General features: G+C 44.0%; 1 protein-coding gene across 2 annotated transcripts in view; it reads left to right on the forward strand.

Moving 5' to 3' along the window:
* The first annotated feature begins 1,458 nt into the window (after positions 1–1,458).
* Positions 1,459–22,512, forward strand: part of Piwil2 (piwi like RNA-mediated gene silencing 2) — a 56,478-nt gene continuing 35,424 nt past the window's right edge. The window contains exons 1-9 of one of the 2 annotated variants that reach the window (XM_057786609.1): positions 1,459–1,656; positions 4,520–4,607; positions 4,771–4,909; positions 5,833–6,039; positions 6,768–6,878; positions 14,538–14,655; positions 15,254–15,378; positions 16,402–16,482; positions 16,771–16,884. In XM_057786609.1, the coding sequence (XP_057642592.1) occupies positions 1,468–1,656; positions 4,520–4,607; positions 4,771–4,909; positions 5,833–6,039; positions 6,768–6,878; positions 14,538–14,655; positions 15,254–15,378; positions 16,402–16,482; positions 16,771–16,884 (1,172 nt within the window). In that variant the 5' untranslated portion in view covers positions 1,459–1,467. The remainder of the gene's footprint in view (positions 1,657–4,519; positions 4,608–4,770; positions 4,910–5,832; positions 6,040–6,767; positions 6,879–14,537; positions 14,656–15,253; positions 15,379–16,401; positions 16,483–16,770; positions 16,885–22,512) is intronic. The other variant, XM_057786608.1, reaches the window with a different exon arrangement.

A 22,512-nucleotide genomic window follows, 5' to 3' on the forward strand; every position in this document is an offset into this window, starting at 1 on the left:
ACCTGGATAAAGATTCAGAAAAGCAACTAAACCCAAAAGAGTAGAGTAGAACACAGCTATAGATTGTGTGTGTGTGTTGGGGGACACAGGGACAAGGCCGTGTTAAAGGAGAAAGCAAAACAAAAGCCGTACGTATTTGTTGACAGTCATTTTATCGTATGGAGGTGTCAGCTATAGCAAATCACACCCATACATAAAACCTTGTTCCTTTCTACAGTAGGTGGTTAGTTGATGGACAGTTTCCAGAGAGGCTGTTTAGGTAGAGAAGTTCAAGGAGGACTTTGGTTAGTGGGAGGTGCTTAGAATGTTGTTCTTAGCTCCACTAGGAGTCTTGATGGGACGTGGGAGCTTATTCCTATAATCCCCGCACACAGAAAGATTGCAAGTTCAAAGCCTGCCTGAGCTACACAGCAAGACTCTGTCTTATAAATAAGAGAGGTGTGGTGGCCCATGCCTGTTATGCCAGCACTTGGGAGCTTGAGGCACGAGTATTGTCAAGAGTTGAAAGGCAGGTAGGGCTATATAGCAAGACCCTTCTTCTAAAGAAAATACTTTGTTTTTTGAGACAGGGTTTTTCTCTGTATCCCTTACTGTTCTGGAACTCACTATAGACCAGGCTGGCCACAAACTCACAGAAATCTGCCTGCCTCTGCCTCCAGAGTGCTGGGATTGAAGGTGTTCATTACCACCGGCAAGAAAAAGAAATGTTTTTTAATTAAAAAAAAAAAAAAAAAAACCTTTGGAGTGAGTCTGTTTTAGGAGACTGGACCTGTCACTGATCTATCTGACCTGTTTTGAAGGAAGGAAAAGGCAAGCAGGGGGAATTTAAAAACCTTTATTAGTTCTTTGAGAATGTTACACTTAAGTGTTAGGATTGTACTCATCCCTCCCCAGATTCTTCCCAGATCCACTCCCCTTCCCTACCGGCCCAACTTTGTGTTCTGTTTTTTTTTTTTTTTTAAACACCCATAAAATCTAATTTGTGCAACCCATATTCTCCTGGATGTGTGGCCTTTTTCTGGAGCATGGCAGTTTACTAGACGCTGTATTGATAAGGCTCCCCACCGCCCAGCTATCAATTGCAGTAGCTCCTTGGCTAGGGATGGACTTCGTGCCCACCTGTTCTCTCCATGCAGGGAGCTGGTATGGCTCAAGCAGTAACTGTCCACTTTCTGATTGTATATAAGTCTCACTGCACAAGATGAAAGTCATACCTGGCATCATTGTCGGGCCAAGAACTTGTGACTAGACAGGTCCTAGGTCTCAGGGTAGAATCTTGTTACTGTTATTCTGCTTAGTGGACATAGTATTAAACTGACTCCTAAAGACTTATTACAGCCATAGATTAGTACATCTCTCAACTCTCAGCAGAAAAGTTCTATTTACAATAGATGGTATAGATCTAATCCTTTGAAAATGCTGGCAGGTAATCAGAACAGAATCGGCAGCCATTTCTACAGTCTCTCGATGGATCCTGTCCGGCCATTGTTCAGGGGGCCCACCCCTGTCCCTCCATCTCAGTGCGTTCGGATGCCAGGCTGTTGGCCCCAAACTAGACCTTTGGACTCAGGCTGGGATAGGGCAGGACCTCCAGGCAGAGGCCTTGTGTTTAGAAAGCCAGAGGAATCCAGTCCACAGCTCCAGCCAGTACAAAAGGTAAGACTACTTCAGAGGGCTTAGGAAATAGGATACTTTGTGTAAAATCAAGGACTGTTATTTTTATTTTTTGTTTGTTTTGGGCAAGTAGTTGGATCTTGTGCAATTCAGGTCCTAGTGAAAGTGCCTGAAAATAAACACTAGATGGGCATGGTTGCCTTGGGTTGGTTTCTAGCTTTGGTCCTCTCTTTTCTTCATTTTTTTTCATCCTTTCATATATAAATGAGAAGTTCAAACACAACCTGTTGCTGCTTCTGAGTGTTGAAATTCTACTCTGATTAGCTCTGTAGTACTGGCAACAATCTTGCCTCCAAGGTAATAGTTGTTTAGTTTGTTCCTTTCAAAAATCCCTGGATAAAACTTCCTTGAAGATAAAGAGGATCCTCGCTGTTGCTGCTATAGTGTGAGCAGATTTAATTTCTCAATTCTATGGTGGTTTTTTAAATATTTATTTATTATGTATACAATAGTCTGTCTGTATGTGTGCCTGCAGGCCAGAAGAGGGCACCAGACCTCATTACAGATGGTTGTGAGCCACCATGTGGTTGCTGGGAATTGAACTCAGGACCTTTGGAAGAGCAGGCAATGCTCTTAACCACTGAGCCATCTCTCCAGCCCCCTCTATGGTGATTTTAAGAACAGTATTCATCTATAATTAATATGTCAAGGGTAAAGAATGCATATAGATAATGGAGTTATGATTATTCTAAGTAGAGTTGGAAGGGTTAGGAACAAGGTTTTTATGAGAAAGCTGACAGCAATGGTGTATTTCAGTCAGAGGAAATGCTGTGGTTTGCACGTGGCTTTTACTCACCTTGCAGTTGTCACCAGTGCAGCAGCGACCTTTCAGGACCCACAGCAGTGCAGCCATAGGTTTCAGTGGACATCGCTTAGAAGAAGAAAACCACAGACTGGGACTGAGGCTGCAGGGCAGTTGGTAGAGTACATGCGTGGCACCTAGGATTTGATCCCCAGCCCCACGTAACCATGTGTGGATGCGCAAATCTGTAATCCCAGCACTGTGGAGGCGGAGAAAGGAGGGTCAGAAGTACAGTATTTATCTTTGACTATGTAGCAAGTTTGAGACCAGCTTATTAAAAAAAAAAAAAGCAAAATAAAAAACCCTCATCTTCTGATAGCCTTCAATGATTTTTCTTTTTTTTCCATAAAAAGGTAAAAAGATTAACCAATGTTTTTGTTCCCTTTTAACTTGGCTATCTCAGAAACAGACTTGGGAAAGGGCTGGGGAGAAGATTCAGTGGGTAAGGACCTGAGTTTGAATCTCCAGCACCCATGGAAAAGCTGGGCACAGTGGCACAGTTATGTATGTGACCCTTCTCTGTAATCCCATGACTCCGACAGGGATCTGGGAAGTGGAGATGGCAGAATCCAGAGACGCTCCCAGATGTGCTAACCTGGGGTATGCACCAGCAAACAAACAACAAGAGACTGGTCTCAAGGTGGAAGGCAAGGGCCTATTCCTGAGGTTGGCCTCCAGCTCACATATACCCACCGTGGCACACACGGATGCCCGTAGTCACACTAATTCACAGAGATAGAAAATGTTTTTAATTTTTAAATTAAATAAATTGAAATTTAATAATAAAACGAATCAATCAATCAATCAAACAAACAAACAAAAAGCCAGGGCTGAAGAAGTGGCTCAGCAGTTAAGAGCACTTGTTACTCTTCATTCCCATGTTGGCTCTTAACAGTTTGTAATGCTGTTAGGATAAAGTCTGATGCCTTCTGCTGACCTCCACGGGCACCAAGCACACACATAGTGCACATACATACATGCAGGCAAACCAGTCATGCATATAAAATTTAAAATATTAAGTAACTGAGTGAATAGTACATGCCTTTAATCATAGTACTTAGGAGGCAGAGGCAGGTGGATTTCTGTGAGTTTGAGGCCACCCCAGTTTATATAGAGTTCCAGGTCAGCAAGGGCTGCATAGTGTGACCATACCTCAAAATAAGTAAATAAAAATTAAAAACCTGGAAAAGCAGACAAGTATTTTGTAGTATTTTCTTACACTGTCCATCATTTTGTTGTTTTTGTTTTGTTTGTTTTTACTGTTGTTGAAATAGGCTTTCTCTATATAGCCTTGACTGTCCTGCGAATTCATTGTGTAGACCAGGCTGGCCTGAAACTCACAGAAATCCATCTGCCTCTGCCTCTGCCTCCTGAGTGCTAGGGTTAAAGGTGTGTGCCACCAAGCCTAGCCAAATTTATAGACTTTTTAAAAAATGTATTTCTTATGTGTACGGGTGTTTAGTCTGCATGTGTGTGTGTGCACCACATGCACACCGGGTGCCTGTGGAGGCAAAAGAGGGCTTTGGATCCTCTGCTACCACATGGGTGCTGGGAATCGAACCCGGATCTTCTGGAAGAGCAGCCAGTGCTCTAACTGCATAGCCAACTCTCCAGCCCCCTAAATTCAAAGTTTTTTAACTCAACTACATTTACTTTAAAGTCTACTAAGAGGTGATAAGAAGTGTTGAAATTTTTTATGAAGAACTTTATCCTTTTTTAAAAAAGTTTTTAACTTGCATTTATTTTGTGTGTAGATGCGTGTTGCGTGTGTGCACAGGCACATGTGACAAGCAGGTGTGGTCAGGGGACAACTGGTGAGAGTGGTTCTCTGCTTCCTCCATGTGGGTCCCAGGGATCAAACTCCGAGTCTCAGGCTTGACAGTAGGCACTTTGATTCTCTGAGCCATCTCACTAGCTGATATCTCTTATTCTTATAACATTGATAGAATTTGGAGAAGGCGTTTTTTTTTTTTTTTAGAAAGCTGTTGTTTCTAGGGTTCCAATCCACTTCTTAGTATAACCTTACTAATAACCTTTCCCTAGGAGTCTGTGGGTCTGGTGTCCATGTTCCGTGGCATGGGCCTTGATACGTCCTTCCGGAGCCCTTCGAAACGAGACGTGCCTTCTCTAGGTATGTAGAAATCAACTGGAAATGCGGAGGCATATGTGTCGCTTGGTTCGTGTGTGACGGAGGCCTGTGAGATTTGGCTCTTGTGTCCACATGGTTTGCCTTCAGAAACCTACGTGTGTGACATGCTCAGCTCATAGTAACAGCTGACGTTTGGTTCTTGCAGGCAGAGGCGTTCTAGGTCGAGGCTTTTCCGCTAACATGGTTCGCAAAGACAGAGAAGAACCCCATTCTGCTTTGCCTGATCCTTCAGTGCTGGCAGCTGGGGACAGCAAGCTGGCAGAGGCTTCAGTTGGTTGGAGTAGGTAGGTCAAGTCACTTTGTCCCGTAATCTCACATGTAGTATGTAAAGAGAGGCTCTGGGCTAGGCATGTTACCATCCAGATGAACATTCCCAAGATGGGTGTCCAAGGTGGGTATTTCCTGGGAATAGTTGGTGGCTGCTCATCCAGGAAGCCATTGGGAAGGGAGAGTAGTTTCCACTGGGAACCACAGCTTCTTTTGACTCTTGAGAAGATCCCTGATGGTAAAATATGCGTCACATTCCCCTTAATTCTACCTAGACAGGTGGCTTTGAGAGTGCACATGAAGAGTGGACGATGAGCGGGCTTCTGTTTTAAGAGAATCCCAAGGCTGACCTTGGGTCCATGGCAGCAGTGGTTGCAGCACAGCTGCATTGGAGTGTGTGTGCCGTGTTGCTGACCTGGTTGCTCAAGAGACCTTGGAAACAGTTCTGTGGAGGCTGTTCAAGTCTCTGATCTTAGTACTGTCCCCAGTCTAGGCTCTAGACAGGTATGTGTCTATGAGAAGCCCTAGGGTTGTGGCCAGGCTTCACACTGGCCAGGTCATCATGTCCATTCACACCAAACTGCCGAATAAGGAACTTGTTGAGGCCCTGTGTAGAGCCAAGTTCAAGTTCTCTGGCTGCCAGAAGACCCATCCCTCAAAGAAGATCCACGCTTCACTAAGTTTAATGCAAATGAATTTGAGGACCTGATAGCTGAGAAGCGGCCCCTCATTGATGGCTCTGAGGTCAAATATACCCCAGTAGTGATCCCCTGGACACATGGTGGGTCCTGCACTCCTGGGGGCTTCCTTGTGTTGTCCTGCACACCACCAAATCATGTTCAGTAATAAAATCACAGCCAGTTTTTAAAATGAAATGAATGGTACACTTGAGTGGATTGTCTAGCCAGAAAAGCCCTGATTTGCCTCTTCTTCATTTCAGAATGCTGGGAAGAGGCAGCTCTGATGTTTCCTTATTGCCACTGGGAAGAGCAGGCAGCAGTATAGGCAGAGGAGTGGACAAACCTCTCAGCGCCTTTGGCCTGAATGCTCGGGATCCCCCTCGGCTGCCACAGCCTCTAACTCTGTCTCCGACCCCACTGCACCCTGCAGATCCCCTTCCAGTCCTGACTATGGAACGAAAGGAAAAGTGAGTTCCGATCACCTTCTGCTCTGGAGGAGGCATGGTGGAGGCAGAGGTGCTTCTGCAGCCTGCCTCAGCCTGCTGGGTATCAGTGTGGATGCTGTCCTGTGAGTCCACGTTCATCTGGGCTGATACAGGTTGCAGTGTGTTTGCCTTTTGACGGAGAGGAGATAGGCAAAGAGATTCCTGAAGAAGTGATGGGTTTAATTGTGACTATAAACAGTTGGGTGTTCCGGTGAGCAGACACATGGCCTGTCACTTGCCTTCCACATGACACTGACCGTTTGCTGTCATGTTGAAGATAAGGATGTCACCTAGGAGGAGTATTAGCAACCGCTCATCTCTCTCTCTGGAAGTAATTCTTTGTCCCTAGAGAGCTGGCCTTGGTTATTTTAGCCCTGTTTGCAGGGCAGCCTGGATGACCTTTACCATGTAATTTGACGTGGCTGCACTTGTACACTTTGATTCCCAGTTTGTGTAGCTGTAAGTGGAATGGGAAAAAATTATTTTCCCAGTTTTTTCCTTGTTGATGGGGACTGGTCAGTTGGTTATTGGGGTATATGCTGTGTGTGTATGTATGTATGATGTAGTCCCAGCTGGCTTTGAACTTCTGGGCTCAAGGGATCTTCTGCTTTAGCCTCCAGAATAGACGGAACTAAGTTGTTTATTCTCATGCCTGGCTTGTGCTTTTTTTTTTCTTCTTTCTTTATCTTTTTTTCTTTCCTCTGTTCCAGAGAGATTTTGGTCAAGCAAGGATCAAAAGGAACACCCCAGTCTTTGGGACTGAACCTCATCAAAATCCAGTGTCATAATGAAGCAGTTTATCAGTATCATGTGACTTTCAGGTTTGTGCAGCTGTTTTTTTCCCTCGTGCACTTTCTAGAGGACAGGGATCGTCTGGAGGTAACTCGGTACTCGTCTGAACTGCTCCTCACTGACTGCTCCCCATGCACTGAGCCTGCAGTCAAGTTTCTGGGAGGAAGTTCAGAGTTAGTATGAATGTGTTCTTTAGCTCTTTTCCCAATTCAGGCTTTGATTTCATAGGCACAGGTTTGTGGTCTGAGGTTAGACATGGATTTAAAGTGGAAGTGATGGACTGTAAGTTCAGGGCCTGTGATCTGCACAGGCTCCTCCTCTAGCTTTTCCTTTTTCTCTGGCTGTCCTAGTGCTTGAACCCAGGGCCTCACACATGCTAGGCAGTGCTCTGCTACTCCCATGGTCTCTTGACTCATCTAATTTTTTTCCCTTTTCTTAAATTCCTGCCACTTGTATAAGTTCCATAACTCACAAAACCTGGATCTTCCTATACAGATATTATCATAATCGGCATTTCATATCTCTCCAGTGACAGTCCAGGGTTAAACTCAAGGGTGTGGTATTGAGATGCTCAGTGGTTAAGAATATGTGCTGCTCTTGCAGAGGGCCCGAGTTTGGCTCCCAGCTCCCTTATTGGGCAGCTCACAACCAGCTGTAATGCCAGTTCCAGGTGGCCTGACACCACACCCACACACAGACACATACAGATAATTAAAAGTCATAAAATAAATCTAAAAAATAAAATAAACTCGGTTTGAAATCAAAGGAAAAAACTTTAATTTTATAGCAACATTTTAAGACTTTTTTGTTACTTTTTAAGCATAATGGTTCCTAGTAGTTTATGTTCTCTTCGTAAAATTATAGGAAAGCCTTTCTCTAGAGGTCATTGGCTGGAATCATGAAAAACAACTGTTTTGAAATACAGTTGAAGGAAATGTGAGGGTGGAGACCTGCACTTTTCTGACAGTTACTGTAACTGGAGCTGACCCTAATATTTTCCTGTGTGCACACATCGTGGCACTCACTGACTTATCTGTGACATCACCTACTTGCGGGGAGAACACTCAGGTTCCTCTGAACAGCGTATTAGAAGTTATGGTCACTCACTGAAGCTCACTCTCCCATGTCACAGAGCACGGCTGCCTTGATGGCATCTCTCGTTCCTCATCTCACCATTACCCTATTCTGTATGAGTTTGGTTTTTCTTTTTTTAGATGCCACCTATAAGTGAGATCTTTAAAAAGGATTTTAAACTATGTGTATTTATGTGTCTGTGCATGGGTACGTGCACATGGTGTGCAGGTGTACAAGGAGGTCAGGTGTCAGATCCACCTGGAGCTGGAGTTACAGGCAGCTGTGGGCCTCTGCCTCCCGAGTGCTGGGATTAAAGGTGTACACCGCCACCACCAGCTGCAGTGCATGCTCTTAACCACTGAGCCATCTCTGTAAGTGAGAGCTAGTAATTGGCCAATTTCTCTTGAGATAATGTCTTACAGGCTCCTCCATACTGCAAATGACAGAGTTCCTTTTCACAACTACAGAAGTGAGGTATGGGCAACACTATGGTGATCCCAGAACTTGGAGGCCAAAGCAGAATTGTCCTTCATTCAAGGCCAGTCTGCCTACATAGTGAGTTCCTACAGAGATTGTAACTGGTCAGAGTATTAAGAATTAAATGATCGTGAAGTGCTCAGTTCTAAATGAAATAATTATATCCCTCCCACCGAACCTCATATAGCATTGTAGAAAAGGAATGGAGAGAAGGCTAAGAGCTGTGGATAGGAAGTATGCCGCTAAGAAAACAAAGCACAGACTCTCAGCATGGCATAACCATTGCATTTGTGAATTCCCTATGGCTGGGTCATCTTGCAGAATGAACAAGATTTGGCCTGCTAACATTTTCTCATGAATGGAGGAGTGTAGTGGGGGGGAGCTGCGGGCTGTGTTCCTGCCACCCCAGTTCCTGGTCACCTAGCTAGCTTATGCCCCAAAATAACAACACACAAACTGTATTCTTTTAAACACTGCTTGGCCCATTAGCTCTAGCCCTTACTGGCTAATTCTCATATCCCGATCAACCCATCTCTAATAATCTGTGTAGCATCAATCTTACCGGGAAAGATTCAGCATGTCCGACCTGGCGGCTTGCTTCATTGCGTCTGCTCTGGAGAGGAGCAGCATCGCGTCTGCCCCAGAGATGAGAGGAAATGGCATCTGAGCTCACTTCCTCTTCCTCCCCGCATTCTGTTCTGTTTACTCCACCCACCTATGTTCTAACCTATGAGGGCCAAGCAGTTTCTTTATTATTTAACCAATGACCTTCCTCCATCAGAGGAGGGGCCGATGAGGCCCTGTCCCTGATGACAGACAGTGGTAGTTGATGGTCATTGGGAACTGGTATAATTTTCTTCACTGGTGTAGTCTTTAAAAGTTGCCTATATTGTAGTAACTAATATCATACAAGCAACCTTAGTGAAACTCAGTGAGTCATATACAAAGACATTAAGGCCAGGGGCTGGAGAAATGGCTCCAAAGTTCAGAGCACTGGTTGCTCTTCCAGAGGACCCGGGATTCAATTCCCTGAACCCACATGGTGACTCATAATCATCTGTAACTCCAGTTCCAGGGGATCTGACACTCTTTCCTGGTATCCCCAGGGACCAGACACACACATTCAATAAAAATAATATGTGCACAGACACATATAATAAAAATAAAATAAAAATTTAAAAATACATGAAAGTCGGAGGGGGAACTTTTCTCTCTTTTTTCCTAATTGGATTCAGGAAAACCTTACTAGTTTTATTTATTTATTTACTTTGGATTGTGATTTTTTTTAAAAAAAAAGACTAGGCACAATCCCTCATATCAAGACTGGGTATGAGGAAAAGGGTCCTAAAAGCAGGCAGAAGAGTCAGAGACACCTCCACTCCCACTGTCGGTCCCACAGAGACACCAGGTCAACAACAATAACATATATGCAGAGGACCTTGTGCAGACCCAGACATGATAGCTGCTTCAGTCTCTGTGGGCCCCTGTGAGCCCTGCTTAGTTGATTCTGAGAACTGCCTCCTGGACCCCTCTTCTATAGCGCCTCCTCCTTCACTTCCATGAGGTTCCCATGCTTCAAGGGGAGGAACCCTATGGAGACCTCCAACCTGGGCTCTTTCTCCACCTAATGTTTGGCTATAGGTCTCTGAAACTGCTTCCACCAGCTGCTGGAGGAAGCCTCTGATGACCTGGGTTAGGCATTCGTCTATGAGTGTGGCAGAGCATCTTTAGGAATCGTTTTATTGATTGTTTTTCTAATCGTGTTTGATTCTACCCTGGGTCTCTGGGCTATCCAGCTTCCAGTCCCTGGTCACGCAGGCAGTGTCAGGCATGGGCTCCCTCTTCTGGTGTGGACTGCAGATTACACCAGTCATTGGTGGGCTACCCCCGCAAGTTCTGCCCCACCATTGCCCCAGCACATCTTACTGGCAGGACAAATTATAGGTCGAAGGTTTTGTCGCTAGGTTGGTGTCCCAGTCCCACCACTCGGAGCCTTGCCTGGTTACAGAAGATGGCCAGTTCCGGCTCCATATCCTTTATTACCAGGAGGCCTTGCTAGGGTCACCCTCATAGGTTCCGGAGTTTTCACTGCACTAGGTTTCCACATTGTCCCCCAAATACCCTCCCAGTTCCAGTTTTGTTTCGCCATACGCTCTACCTCCATCTATCCCACCCCACCTGATCTCTCCTGTTCCCGTCCCCACCCCCTCTCAAGCAACCCACAAATCTATTTCCCCTTCCCAAGGAGATCCTTCTGTGCCCACCAGACCCCTCCTTGTTACTTAGCGTCTCTGGGTCTGTGGATTATAGCATAATTATCATTTATTTAACAACAAATCCCTCCTTATGAGTGAGTACATACCATGTTTGTCTTTCTGGGTCTGGGTTACTTCATTCAGAATGGTTTTTTCCTGGTTCCATCCATTTGCCTGCAAATTTTGTGATGTCATTTTTAACAGCTGAGTAATATTCTATTATGTAAATATACTACATTTTCTTTCTTTTCTCGTTGTTTCATTTGTTTGTGGTTTTGAGGCAAGGTTTCTCTCTGTTAATAATCTGGCTGTTTTGGAATTTGCTTTGTACACCAGGCTGGCCTCAAACTCAATGGAGATCTGTCTGCCTCTGCCTCCCAAGTGCTGGGATTAAAGGCTTGTGCCACCACTGCCCGCTAAAATAACTTTTTTTTTTTTTTTTTTGCTTTTCTTTGTATATCCCTGACTGTCCTGGAACCCTGGAACTCACTCTGTAGACCAGACTGGACTCAAATTCAGAGATTCACATGCCTCTGCCTTCTAAGGACTTGGATTAAAGGCATGCACCACTATTATCTGGCTGCCACATTTTCTTTAGCCATTCTTTGGTTAAGGGACATCTAGATTGTTTCAAGTTTCTAGCTATTATAAATAAAGCTGCTATGAACATAGTTGAGCAAGCGTCCTTGAGGTATGATGGAACATCCTTTAGGTATATGCCCAAGAGTGGTATAGCTGGGTCTTGAGGTAGATTGATTCCTAATTTTCTGAGGAACTGCCGTATTGATTTCCATAGTTGCTGTCCAAGTTTACACTCCCACCAGCAATGGAGGGGTGTCCCCCTGCTCTACATTCTTGCTAGCATGAACTGTCACTTGTGTTGTTGATCTTAGCTATTCTGACAGGTGTAAGATGGAATCTCAAAGTGGCCTACTTGGACTTCTGCTGGCCAGCGTGGTTGAGCAGGGGGTCTCTGCCTGAGTCAGGGGCAGGGGATAGTGATGAAGAGAGGACATTGGGGACAGGGCTGGAAATACCAAGAGAGTCTGAGGGTGGGTGGTCTACCTGGAATTCTGGCAGTCAGCGTGGCCTTTCTGGTCAAGCAGGGGGTCTCTGCCCAAGTTCAGTACTTCTGAGGAAGAATGGCTTTATCTGAAGAGGGAAGAGAGGAGAGGGTAATGGGGTGAAAACTACTGAAGTTCATTATATACATGCATGGAACTTTCAGAAGAACAGTAAAAGATATGGTATAGAACTTTAATGTGTATTTCACATTTTCTGTATCCATGTGCTGATAAATATGTCATGGCTATTGTGAAATTTCTAAAATAAATCTAGGTTTGTATGTAGATGTTTATTTGAAATGATTGTATATCTTTTAGATCTATATATGTAAGTGGGTTACTGGATCATACATAGTGTTTGGTTTTTATATATGCATGTACATGTATTCAAGCGTTCATATATGCACACATGTAAAGTCCAGAAAACAACCTCAGGTGTCATCTTCAGGAATGTCATTCACACCTTTCAAAACAAGGTCTTTCATTGGACTGAATTAGGACAGACTGGCTGACTAACAGACCCCAGAGATCCTCTTGTCTGTGGGGACACAAGGACACGCCATGGAGGCTGAAGAGATGGTTCTGTTAAACCCACTGTCTGTTCTTCCAGAGGACCAGAATTGACCTCTGTTCAATTCCCAACATCTCACAGAGGCTCACAACTGTCTAAAACACTGTATATAAACACTCTGTGCTGGCCTCCACAGGTACTACACACGTACAGTTCATAAACAAGGTGACGTAACTGGACGGTGATGGCGCACGCCTTTAATCCCAGCACTCAGGAGGCAGAGGCAGGTGGATCTCTGTGAGTTCGAGGCCAGCCTGGTCTACAAGAACTAGTTTTAGGACAGGCTCCAAAGCTACAGAGAAAGCCTGTCTCGAAAAAAACAAACCAAAAAAAAAAAAACAAAACCAAAAAACCCCCCCAAAAAACAAGGTGATGCCATCCTGCCCTGCTGCCCTGTATTTTTACATGGGTTTCGGGTGGGGGTTGCTGAGTGCTGATCCTTGTATGTGCAAGGTCAGCACTTGACAAATTAAGGCATCTCCTCAGCTGTGCTCTCAGTAAGAGGGAAAGTAAGATGTACAGAAGTAAAAAAGGAAAAAGCCCAGAGGCAAAAGGTAGTTGGGGATAATTTAAGATTAGAAAATGTGGCAGGAAACAAACCAGGCTAAGACTGAGAATTCAAAACTAAGAATAAATCTCTGTGTATGATTTATTTGGGAGCTGGGTGGCGGACCCCTCAATAAGCCAAAAGAGTAAAACATCAAACAACAATCTCCCTAAGCGCCAGGGACTTTTGCCGCCACAGTGTGAAGGTGATGTGGGGTAGCTGAGAGATACTGATAACATGGAAAATGCTGGTGTGCACTGATCTCCTGAGCTTTCTCACGGACTAGGGAGAGCAGGGCTAATGTCAGAATGTTGCTCTAAGTGTAGATTGGTTGTTCTCATCTGAAAACCCCAAACCTGAAGTCCTCCAGAATCTGAAATTTTTTGAATGTAGACTTGATGCCGTAAGTAGAAAATTACAAACCAGGGAACTTTTATTTACTTAATAAATACAAATTTATTAAGTATTATAAGGGGCCAGAGAGAAGGATGGGTGGTTAAGAGCACTTGCTGCTCTTACAGAAGCTCAAGATTTGGTTCTCAGTACCCACATAGTGACTCAAACATCAGTAACATCAGTTCCAGGGGATCCAATGCTCTTTTCTGACCTCCGTGGTCATCTGGGATTAAAGGCGTGTGCCTCCACCGCCCAGATGCCAGTTTGTTACAGTACATTAATGAAAAGTTGAAGTTGCCATGTGTGAAAAATGATTAAAATCTAACTTTTAAAAACACTTTATGGCAGGATATGTCTTTAATCCCAGCACTTGAGAGGCAGTTGCAGGTGGATCTCTTTGAGTTCAAGGCCAGCCTGATCTACATAGACCCTGTCTCAATGAAAAAATAAAAACAAAAGGCTGGAGAGATGTTCAGAAATAAAAACCAAAACAAACCCCACCACCACGACAGGAACTCAGCTGCTCTTGCAGTTACCAGCATCGGTATCAGGTGGCTCACAACCCCTGTAGCTCCAGCTCCAGGGAACTGCTCCCCTCTTCTGGCCTCTGCTGGCACACAGACACATGCATATACACATAAGTAAAAGTAAATCCTGAAGAAAGATGTTAAACACTTAAAAGGAAACAGCACTTTAAAAACGTGTGCCTCTGAAGACAGCAGAGATTGACGAACCACAGTCAGCCCAAGGTCAGTTCTGGCCCACAGCTTGTTTTAAAGTGAACTTTCATTGGGGCTTTGCCACACTCAGGAGTTTCTATGCTGTGTATGATTTTGTGTTAGGACAGCAGAGATGCACGATCGTATGTTCCTGTAAAGTCTTAGATACTTACAGCATGGCCCTTAGTGTTCTGACCCTGCTCTTAAGTCTAGAAGGGAGTACATGACACGTGAAGCTAGCTAGTGAAAATTATGGGTTAGTGTTCGTTTTGTTTTCCTTCGGTCCAGGTCCCTCTCTGTTGTTCAGAGAGGTCTTAAACCCATGATCCTCCTGCCTGACCCTCTTATGTAGCTGAACAACAGGCATACACTCCAAGCCTGGTAGATTTACAATATCTAATGTTTCTATCCAAGCAGGTATCCTTGCCTCATTGTTTTAGTCAGCTGTGTAATTATAACTGTGACCACTAGGTGGAGGTGCAGTTACAAAAAACTGCTTCTCAAAATAATAGACTTACTGCACAGCTGTAGTAAGACTGCTGTTCGATTCAGTCTGAACTAAAATCCTCTTTTGTTGTTTTGCAGCCCTAACGTGGAGTGCAAAAGTATGAGGTTTGGCATGCTGAAGGACCACCAGACTGTCACGGGAAACGTCACTGCTTTTGATGGGTCTATTCTCTATCTTCCTGTCAAGCTTCAACAAGTGAGACCTGGTGGAGATTGTGGTGTGGGTGAAACTCCCATGTGCTCTGATGGTTCGAGTAATGGCGAAGTACAGACCCCTTGGACATTTGACTTGTTCCTTCCCATTTTTAGACAGAAGGTAGACTTCTGCAGGACACAGCAGAGATCCCCCACTTAAGTTTAAGAAATGACTTTTCACATAGGTTGAGTGGTAAGAAACTTTGACCTCTGTGGCAAAGAATCACTCAAATTTTCATCATCAGGGCCTGGAGAGATAGCTCGGCAGTGAAGAGCACTTGATTCTCCTGCAGAGAACCCAGGTTTGGTTCCTAGCACCGGTACTGGGCGGTTCTTAATCATCCTTCTAATACCAGGGAACTCAGCACCGCCTTCTGACCTCCTTGGGCACTCGCATACAATGAAAAAAAATAAAGATTTAAAATTTCAACTTTGAATTTTATTTATTTTTGTTTATCTATTTATTGTCACACTGATTTTGCCAGCACAGGCTGCAGAGAGAGGAGGAAGTTGAAACTACATTTTGAGCTGTAGAACTCGATAAGTTAGGGCTAAGACTTCATGTCTGTAATTTCTTGTTCCTTGTACATATTTGTTAGGTTGTTGAGTTAAAAAGCCAGAGGAAAACGGATGATGCCGAGATCAGCATCAAGATCCAGCTGACGAAGATCCTCGAGCCCTGCTCTGACTTGTGCATTCCTTTCTACAATGTTGTTTTCCGGCGGTAAGGAAGCTGCTGCAGTCTTGCGCCTCTAGTTCACCGTGCTTGGAGTATGGCTCCCCAGGAAGTGTGGATGGTGCCACACGGTGTCTGTGGGTGGCCTTGGAAGCACTTAATGGGTGACCTCAGCATCAACTCATTCAGAAGTTACCTCTCACTCGATGGGTCAGGTTTGGGTCCCTGCAGTTAGGCATGTGGGTAGCTGAGTAGGCAGATGGAGGCCTTTGGATTAGTTTTAGGAATTTTCAGACCAGATGTTTGCTTTAAGATAGGATTTCGTATAACTCAGGCTAGTCTCAGACTTGATAAATAGCTGAGGATTGCCCATCCTGATCCTTCTGCCTCAGCTTCCCTAATGGGATTTTACAGGCATGAGCAACCATATCCAGCCAAAACAGATGTCAATATTGTTTATTTAATAGTGCTATGGGTGAAGAGACTTCTCAGAATGCAAACATATTTGCTGGCAGATATTTTATAGGCTTTAAAGAATATGCATAGCTTACAATTGTTTATCTTTAAAGAATATGCATAGCTTACAATTGTTTATCTTTTTTTTAGAGGCTTTCAGTTTTGCACAGATGTTAATCCCAAACTACCTCTTATTTAATGAAGCAGAACTTAAAGTGAACTGGAACAAACACAGTCCCCTTGGTGGGCTGTTCACAAATTTGGAAACTAGTTCACTTGTTCATAGTGAACAGTAACACAATTAGGCTGGGAAATAACCCTGTGTTTGGTGAGTTGGGCACTGAGAGAGCCTTCAACCATTTGTTCAAACTTCAGATGACTGCCTTGCTAGCTTTACGTTTCTATAGCAAGATCATTCTAAACATAAGCTACATTATGCAAAACACAAAAACTTTTCCGCACCTTCAGGTTTGTAGAGCAAGCCATAGCTAAGACTAAAAGAGCTTTTTCTATTAGGCCTGGGATGCGGCTCGGTGGTGAGTGCTTGCCTAGCTCTGAGTTTCACCCCCAGTTCGGAGGAGGAGAAAGGAAATTCACCCCTCACATTTATTTCAGGGTAATGAAACTTTTGGATATGAAGCTTGTGGGGAGAAACTTCTATGACCCTACCAGTGCCATGGTGCTACAGCAACATAGGTAGGTGGTTTGTTTTTTTCTTCCTTCACTTTTGAATGTTCTGAAAACTTCATTATGCCCACTACACTTAGGACAAAAACTTCACCAGTATTTTACGATGCTAACCACAATTTAATCAACTAAATCTTTTTGTTTCTGTTTTTAGTAAAATTGTACTGATAACTGACTTGATTACATTTCCCCCCTAGGGCTTTCTTATTATTATTGGAAAGGACAATATCAGTATTGTGTCTAATTGGGACATGGAATTCTGTGGCCCTGATGCTCTTGGAACACCTCTTTCTTTAGGTTGCAGATCTGGCCTGGCTATGCAGCTAGCATCCGAAGGACAGATGGAGGGCTCTTCCTGCTTGCTGATGTCTCTCATAAAGTCATTCGGAATGATTCTGTGCTGGATGTCATGTGAGTGAATGATTCACCTATAACATGCAATTGCTTTCTGACTCTGCTCTGTGGGGACTTTTTTTTTAAACTTGGTATTTTTTTTTTAATTTTTAAAAAAGAAACAAACTATCTTTTTTTCATTATACATACCAATCCAAGTTTCTACTCCTTCCTCTCCTCCCATTCCCTCCACTTACCCCTCTGTGGGGACTTTTAATCATAAAATGTATTAAAAGAACCAAAGTCTGGTATGGTGACTCCCCCAGGGCTGAGCAAGAGGATCACCTCAAGTTCAAGCCTGGCCTGGGCTATGTAGAGGGTTCCAGACCAGTCTGAGCTACAGTGTGAGATCCTGTCTCAGAAAACAGAACAGAGAGTGGAAGGGATGTGCTGTCTCCTGAAGTCTAGTGAGATGGGCATCTGCTGTTCTCCAAGAAGTCGGATCTCTTGGGTGGACGAGATCAAACTGGTTCTTCTGGGCCCCTGATTTCGTCTTGTGCCTGGTATCGCCCTCTTATGTCACACAGAGGCTGAGGTGATGGGTTGGGGTTTTTTTTTTTTCCTACTGGAACTCACTGTGGTCTGGGTTGGCCCCTAGTATGATTACAGTACAAAGCCAGTCAACTAGATCTGTGGCATTCAGGGGACCCTGCTACTGGCATGGCCTCTTTCATCCTCAGAACTTTTTATGTTACTACAGACCCAGGAAATGGCCAAAGAGAAGCTATTTTCCCAGAGGTCAGAACAGCTCAGTCTTTAGAAATAGTAGATTTTTTTTCATTACTCAGGAATAACTTCTAAATAGTAGCGAACAAATAGGTTTACCCAATGGATTCAATGTTACCTGTTGCTGCTACAATCTCAGTAATTGATTTAATGGGCTTCAGGACCAACTTCAGTGTCTCCTGAGTACTGGTGCCAGTTGGCTTGGCTGGGCTACCCCCACCTACTTCCTGGTGCTTATGCCTGTCAGGTCTCAGACCTAACGCTGCCTCTGTGTTATCCCCGCTCTGATGCAGGCCATGTCCTCCGTATCTCCTTAGAGCAGGGTGCATAGGAGGACATGCTGTGAGCCTCAGATCAGTGAAGCTCTAGACAGAAAGTTCTTTGCACTCAGAATCAGGCAGTGCTGCTTTTGAGCAACCAGGGCCGTGTTGAGTTCTCTTTCTTAAATTTTCAGGCGTTGTCTTTACTATGCTTCCTGTCCTTTTTGGAAGGTCCAAAAGCGACTCTTTGTTGTTGTTTTATAAGCATATATTAATTACAGTAATGGTGGTTTCATGCTGTTTCGCATCTGTTTGGGATGTATTTTGATCACCCTTGCCCCCCCCTTCTTCTGCTCCTGCTTACCTCTTGCCTCTCCTCGCCAGCCGCTGTCTCCCCGCTGTGCACTCTTTTGCTGGGCATATTTTTGTGACTCAGCAGCGTAGGTTGCTCCAGTGTCATTAAAGAAACTGCTTTCCAGTCACCCAGCAGCCATCGGATCCAAAGAGAAGGGTGGGACCTCGCTAGCTCCTCCCCACTAGCAACCTTTAACATCCTATCAATCTCTGGGGGCCCCTTGTCCTCCATGATGGAATTTTGACTGCCAGTTTCCTTCAGGTTTCTCAGTGTAGTCTCCTGAAATATTGCTTTTCTATGTTCCTTCCTGTAATTTTAGGATTCTTTCTAGTAGTTTTCTTTTTGCCTGAAGTAATACTTAGAGTATGTCATTTAGTTTAGGATTTGCTGATGACAATTTAGATGTTTATTTTGCTTTTTAAACTAAAATTCTGCACTTGGTAGATATTCTAACATTTAGTCTTTATTCCATTATCTTCTAGCTTACATGGTTTGTATTCACAAGTCAGCTGCCTGTGTTACAATTGTTTTTTTTTTTTTTAAACATTTATTTATTTATTATGTATATAGTGTTCTGCCTGCATGTATGCCTGCAGGCCAGAAGAGGGCACCCAACCTCCTTAGGGATGGTTGAGAGCCACCGTGTGGTTGCTGGGAATTGAACTCAGGACCTCTGTAAGAGCAGCCAGTGCTTTTACCTGTCAGCTGCTGAGCCATACAATTGTTTTTTAAATTGTCCTTAATTTTCGTCTTTTCAGAAGTTTTGCTATAGTTTATCCAGTTTGGTTTCTGTTAAAGAAAAGAGATGTGACACTTGTTCAGGAAGGGTAAGGTGGACTGAGGGAGGACCATTGGTGGGAGGAGTGGATTCAGCCATGAAGACCACTGGCAAAAGGGGATTGTTCTAGGAGGGCTTTTGCTATGCTGCTAGGCTAGTCTCAAACTCTTGGTTGGAGCCAGGCAGCACACCTTTAATCCCAGGACATGGGAGGCAGAGGCATGGCAGATCTCTGAGTTCGAGGACATTCATAACCTGGTATACGGAGTGAGTTCCAGGAGAGGGCTACACAGAGAAACCCTATCTCCAAAACAAAACAGATACTCTTGGTTGGGTAGCCCCCAAGGTGGCTGGCACTACAGGCGCATACCAACACATGCACTTGGGAAGTGGGAATGTCTAAAACAATAACGGCATAAGGGAGAGTAGAAGGGGTTACCAACAGGGAAACCCCACAGAGAGGGAGAGAGTCTAGCCAGAAGAGTATTCTTGCTGTGGCAGGCCTAGGACATCACCTGGATGGGTGGGGGATGATGGATGGGAATGAAGGGTTTGATCAGATATGCATGGAAGACAATCAGATATCAAGGTTGGAATTCAAGCTAAATTGATTGAGTCAGATTCTTGCTAAAGTCTAGTGCAGTGGTGAAAATGGAAGCCTGGAGAGGAAGAGCCCAGCTAGACTTTGGTCAAGGAGAGGCTCCTCCTCCGTTCCTAATAATGGTGGGGTCTGTGTGGTCCTTGTGCAGGCCTCTGCTCTGCAGTGTTGGCTGGGCTTTCCCACCCATCTTAGTGACAGAGTGTGCAGGAGGGTAGAGTAGGAAGACTGTGCTTCCCGTCTGTGGTGGGCGATCTCAGGGTCCTTGGGGAAGACCCAGGCAGAAGCCAGAGGCTGCGTTGCAGGGCAGCCCCGTGGAGTGGCTCACTTCCGTGATGTTAGAGATACGCCTTTTTTCTGCTCAGCCTTGAGACTTGGAACCTTGTTAAGAACTGCCTTGATAGGCCACCTCAATTCCTGACCCACAAAGACTGAGATAATAAGTATATGTCTGATCTTTTCTGTGACTGGAGACAGAACCCAAGGCCTCATGCATGGTAAGCTAGCATTCCAGCACTGAGCTATGTTCCAGCTTGTGTATGATTTTTCTTACATTTGTTTGTGTGTATGTATATGTACATGTGTGAAGGTCAGAGGACAATTTGAAAGAATAGGTTTTCTCCACCTTGAGGATCAAGAATCCAGCTCAGGTCTTCAGATTTGGTAGCAAGTGTCTTTACCCACTGAGCCATCTAGCTGGCCCCAGTGTGATCTTATTAAACAGCTTATTGAGATACAAACTATGAAATATACTTCCTTGGAGGGTGCTGCTCTGTGACTGTTAGTGTATCTAGTGCTGTATACTGTTGGTGCAGATAGTTTTAGGACGTGTTCGTCATTGCAGAGAGAAGCCCACACCCGTTGGTCATCAGTGTCCTTCTTTTCCATAAGACCTACAGAAACCATCACTCTGTCCACTCTCTCTTTCCTCCCTCTCTCTCTCCCCCTTTCTTTTTTTCACTGATTGAGACAGGATTTTGCCCATGTTGGCCTCAGATTTGTAATCCTAACGCACTAATTTGTTTTCTGTCTATTACAAACATTTCATATGAAAAGCTATATTATGCATAATATTCTGTGTCTTGGTATGCTTTCAAGATCCATTCATGTTATAAACATGAGACAGCATTCTTTTTTGCATGGAACAATATTCTACTATATTGGTATTCTATATTTTCCTTTTTAAAACATTTTCATTATGTATGTATGAGTATATGCTGTATATGTGTACAAGGGAGACCAGAAGTTAGAAGATTGTGAGCTATACAGCATGAATGCTGAACTCTGGTCCTCTAGAAAACCACTGATCTCTCCAACCCCAAGTATTTTCTTTTTTTAAAAAAAAGTGATCTTTAAATGTTTTATTTACAGCCGGGCGGTGGTGGCGCACGCCTTTAATCCCAGCACTTGGGAGGCAGAGGCAGGCGGATCTCTGTGAGTTCGAGACCAGCCTGGTCTACAAGAGCTAGTTCCAGGACAGGCTCCAAAACCACAGAGAAACCCTGTCTCGAAAAAACCAAAAAAAAAAAAAAAAAAAAAAAAAAGTTTTATTTACTAATGTGTGTGTGCATGCTGCATGTTTGCAGGTGTGTCTGCTGCTTGGGTTTGGAGGTCAGAGGACAATTTTTTGGTGTTGGTTCTCTCCTTCCACTTTTACATGGGTTCCAAGGATCAAGCTCAGGTCAATAGGCTGGGCAGCAGGAGCCCTTCCCTGCTAAGTCACCTCACTGAGCTATTTGAGGGATGCTTGTTGTGTTCACTGTTTGGCTATGAGCTTGCATGTCCAGATCTTGGTGTGTGTGTTGCCATTTCCATGTGCTCTATTTTAAGCCTTTATTTAGCCCAAGAACAGATGAACATTTACTTATGTATTGTTGGTTTTTTGACTGTTTGGGGGCCCACCATCCAGCTCCCAAATAAATTCACAGAGACTTATTCTTACTTATGAACGCCTGGCCTTAGCTTGTCTTGTTCCTAGACAGCTTTTTTAACTTAAATTTTCCCATTTTTCTTTACATTTTTGCCTCTGGACTTTTTACTTTTTGTTATTCTATATATCTTCTTTTTTTACTCCATGGCTGGATGTATGGCTTGGTGGCTAGCCCCTGGCATCCTCCTCTCCTTCTTTTCTCATTCTTCATTCTTTTCCCTAGATTTCTCCTATTTATTCCCTCTGCATGCCAACCCAATTTTTTTCTCTCTTCCTGCCCAGCTCTTTATTAGGCCAATCAGGTGTTTTAGGCAGTCAAAGTAACACAGCTCCACAGAATTAAACAAATGCAGCATAAAAGAATGCAACACATCTCTGCATCATTTAACAAATGTCCACAGCATAAATGAATGTCACACACCTTAAACTAATATTCCACAGCACTTACGTCCCCGCCAGTGGTGGTCGAAGGCTCCTGCTTACCTGCAGCTTCACTTGCCATCTGTTGTTGTTCTAACCCCCTTCGTATGGAAGTGACTCTCACTGTGGCTTTGACCACAGTTCCCTTATGACCACTGACACTGAGCAGCTTTTCCTGCACCTTTTTGGCCGTTTGTGTATCTTGGTGAAATATTTACATCTTTGGCCCATTTTAAAATGTACTTTTAAATTTTTTATTTATTTTAGTTCACATGCATTCGTGTTTTGCCCATATGTATGTTTGTATGGAGTTAAATTATAGACAGCTGTGATCTGCCATGTGCATGCTAGGAATTGAACTTGGGTCCTCTGGAAGAACAGCCAGTGTTCTTAACCATGGAGCGATTTCTTCAGTGCTTTATTTATTTATTTATTTATTTATTTATTTATTTATTTATTTATTTATCGAATCAGAGTTTCTCTGTGTAGCTTTGGAGTCTGTCCTCAAACTCGCTCTGTAGACCAGGCTGGCCTAGAGTTTACAGAGTTCACCGGCCTCTGCCTCCCAAGTGCTGGGAT

The sequence above is a fragment of the Chionomys nivalis genome, chromosome 12 (assembly GCF_950005125.1).
Source record: "Chionomys nivalis chromosome 12, mChiNiv1.1, whole genome shotgun sequence".
In the NCBI taxonomy this organism is placed as follows: domain Eukaryota; kingdom Metazoa; phylum Chordata; class Mammalia; order Rodentia; family Cricetidae; genus Chionomys; species Chionomys nivalis.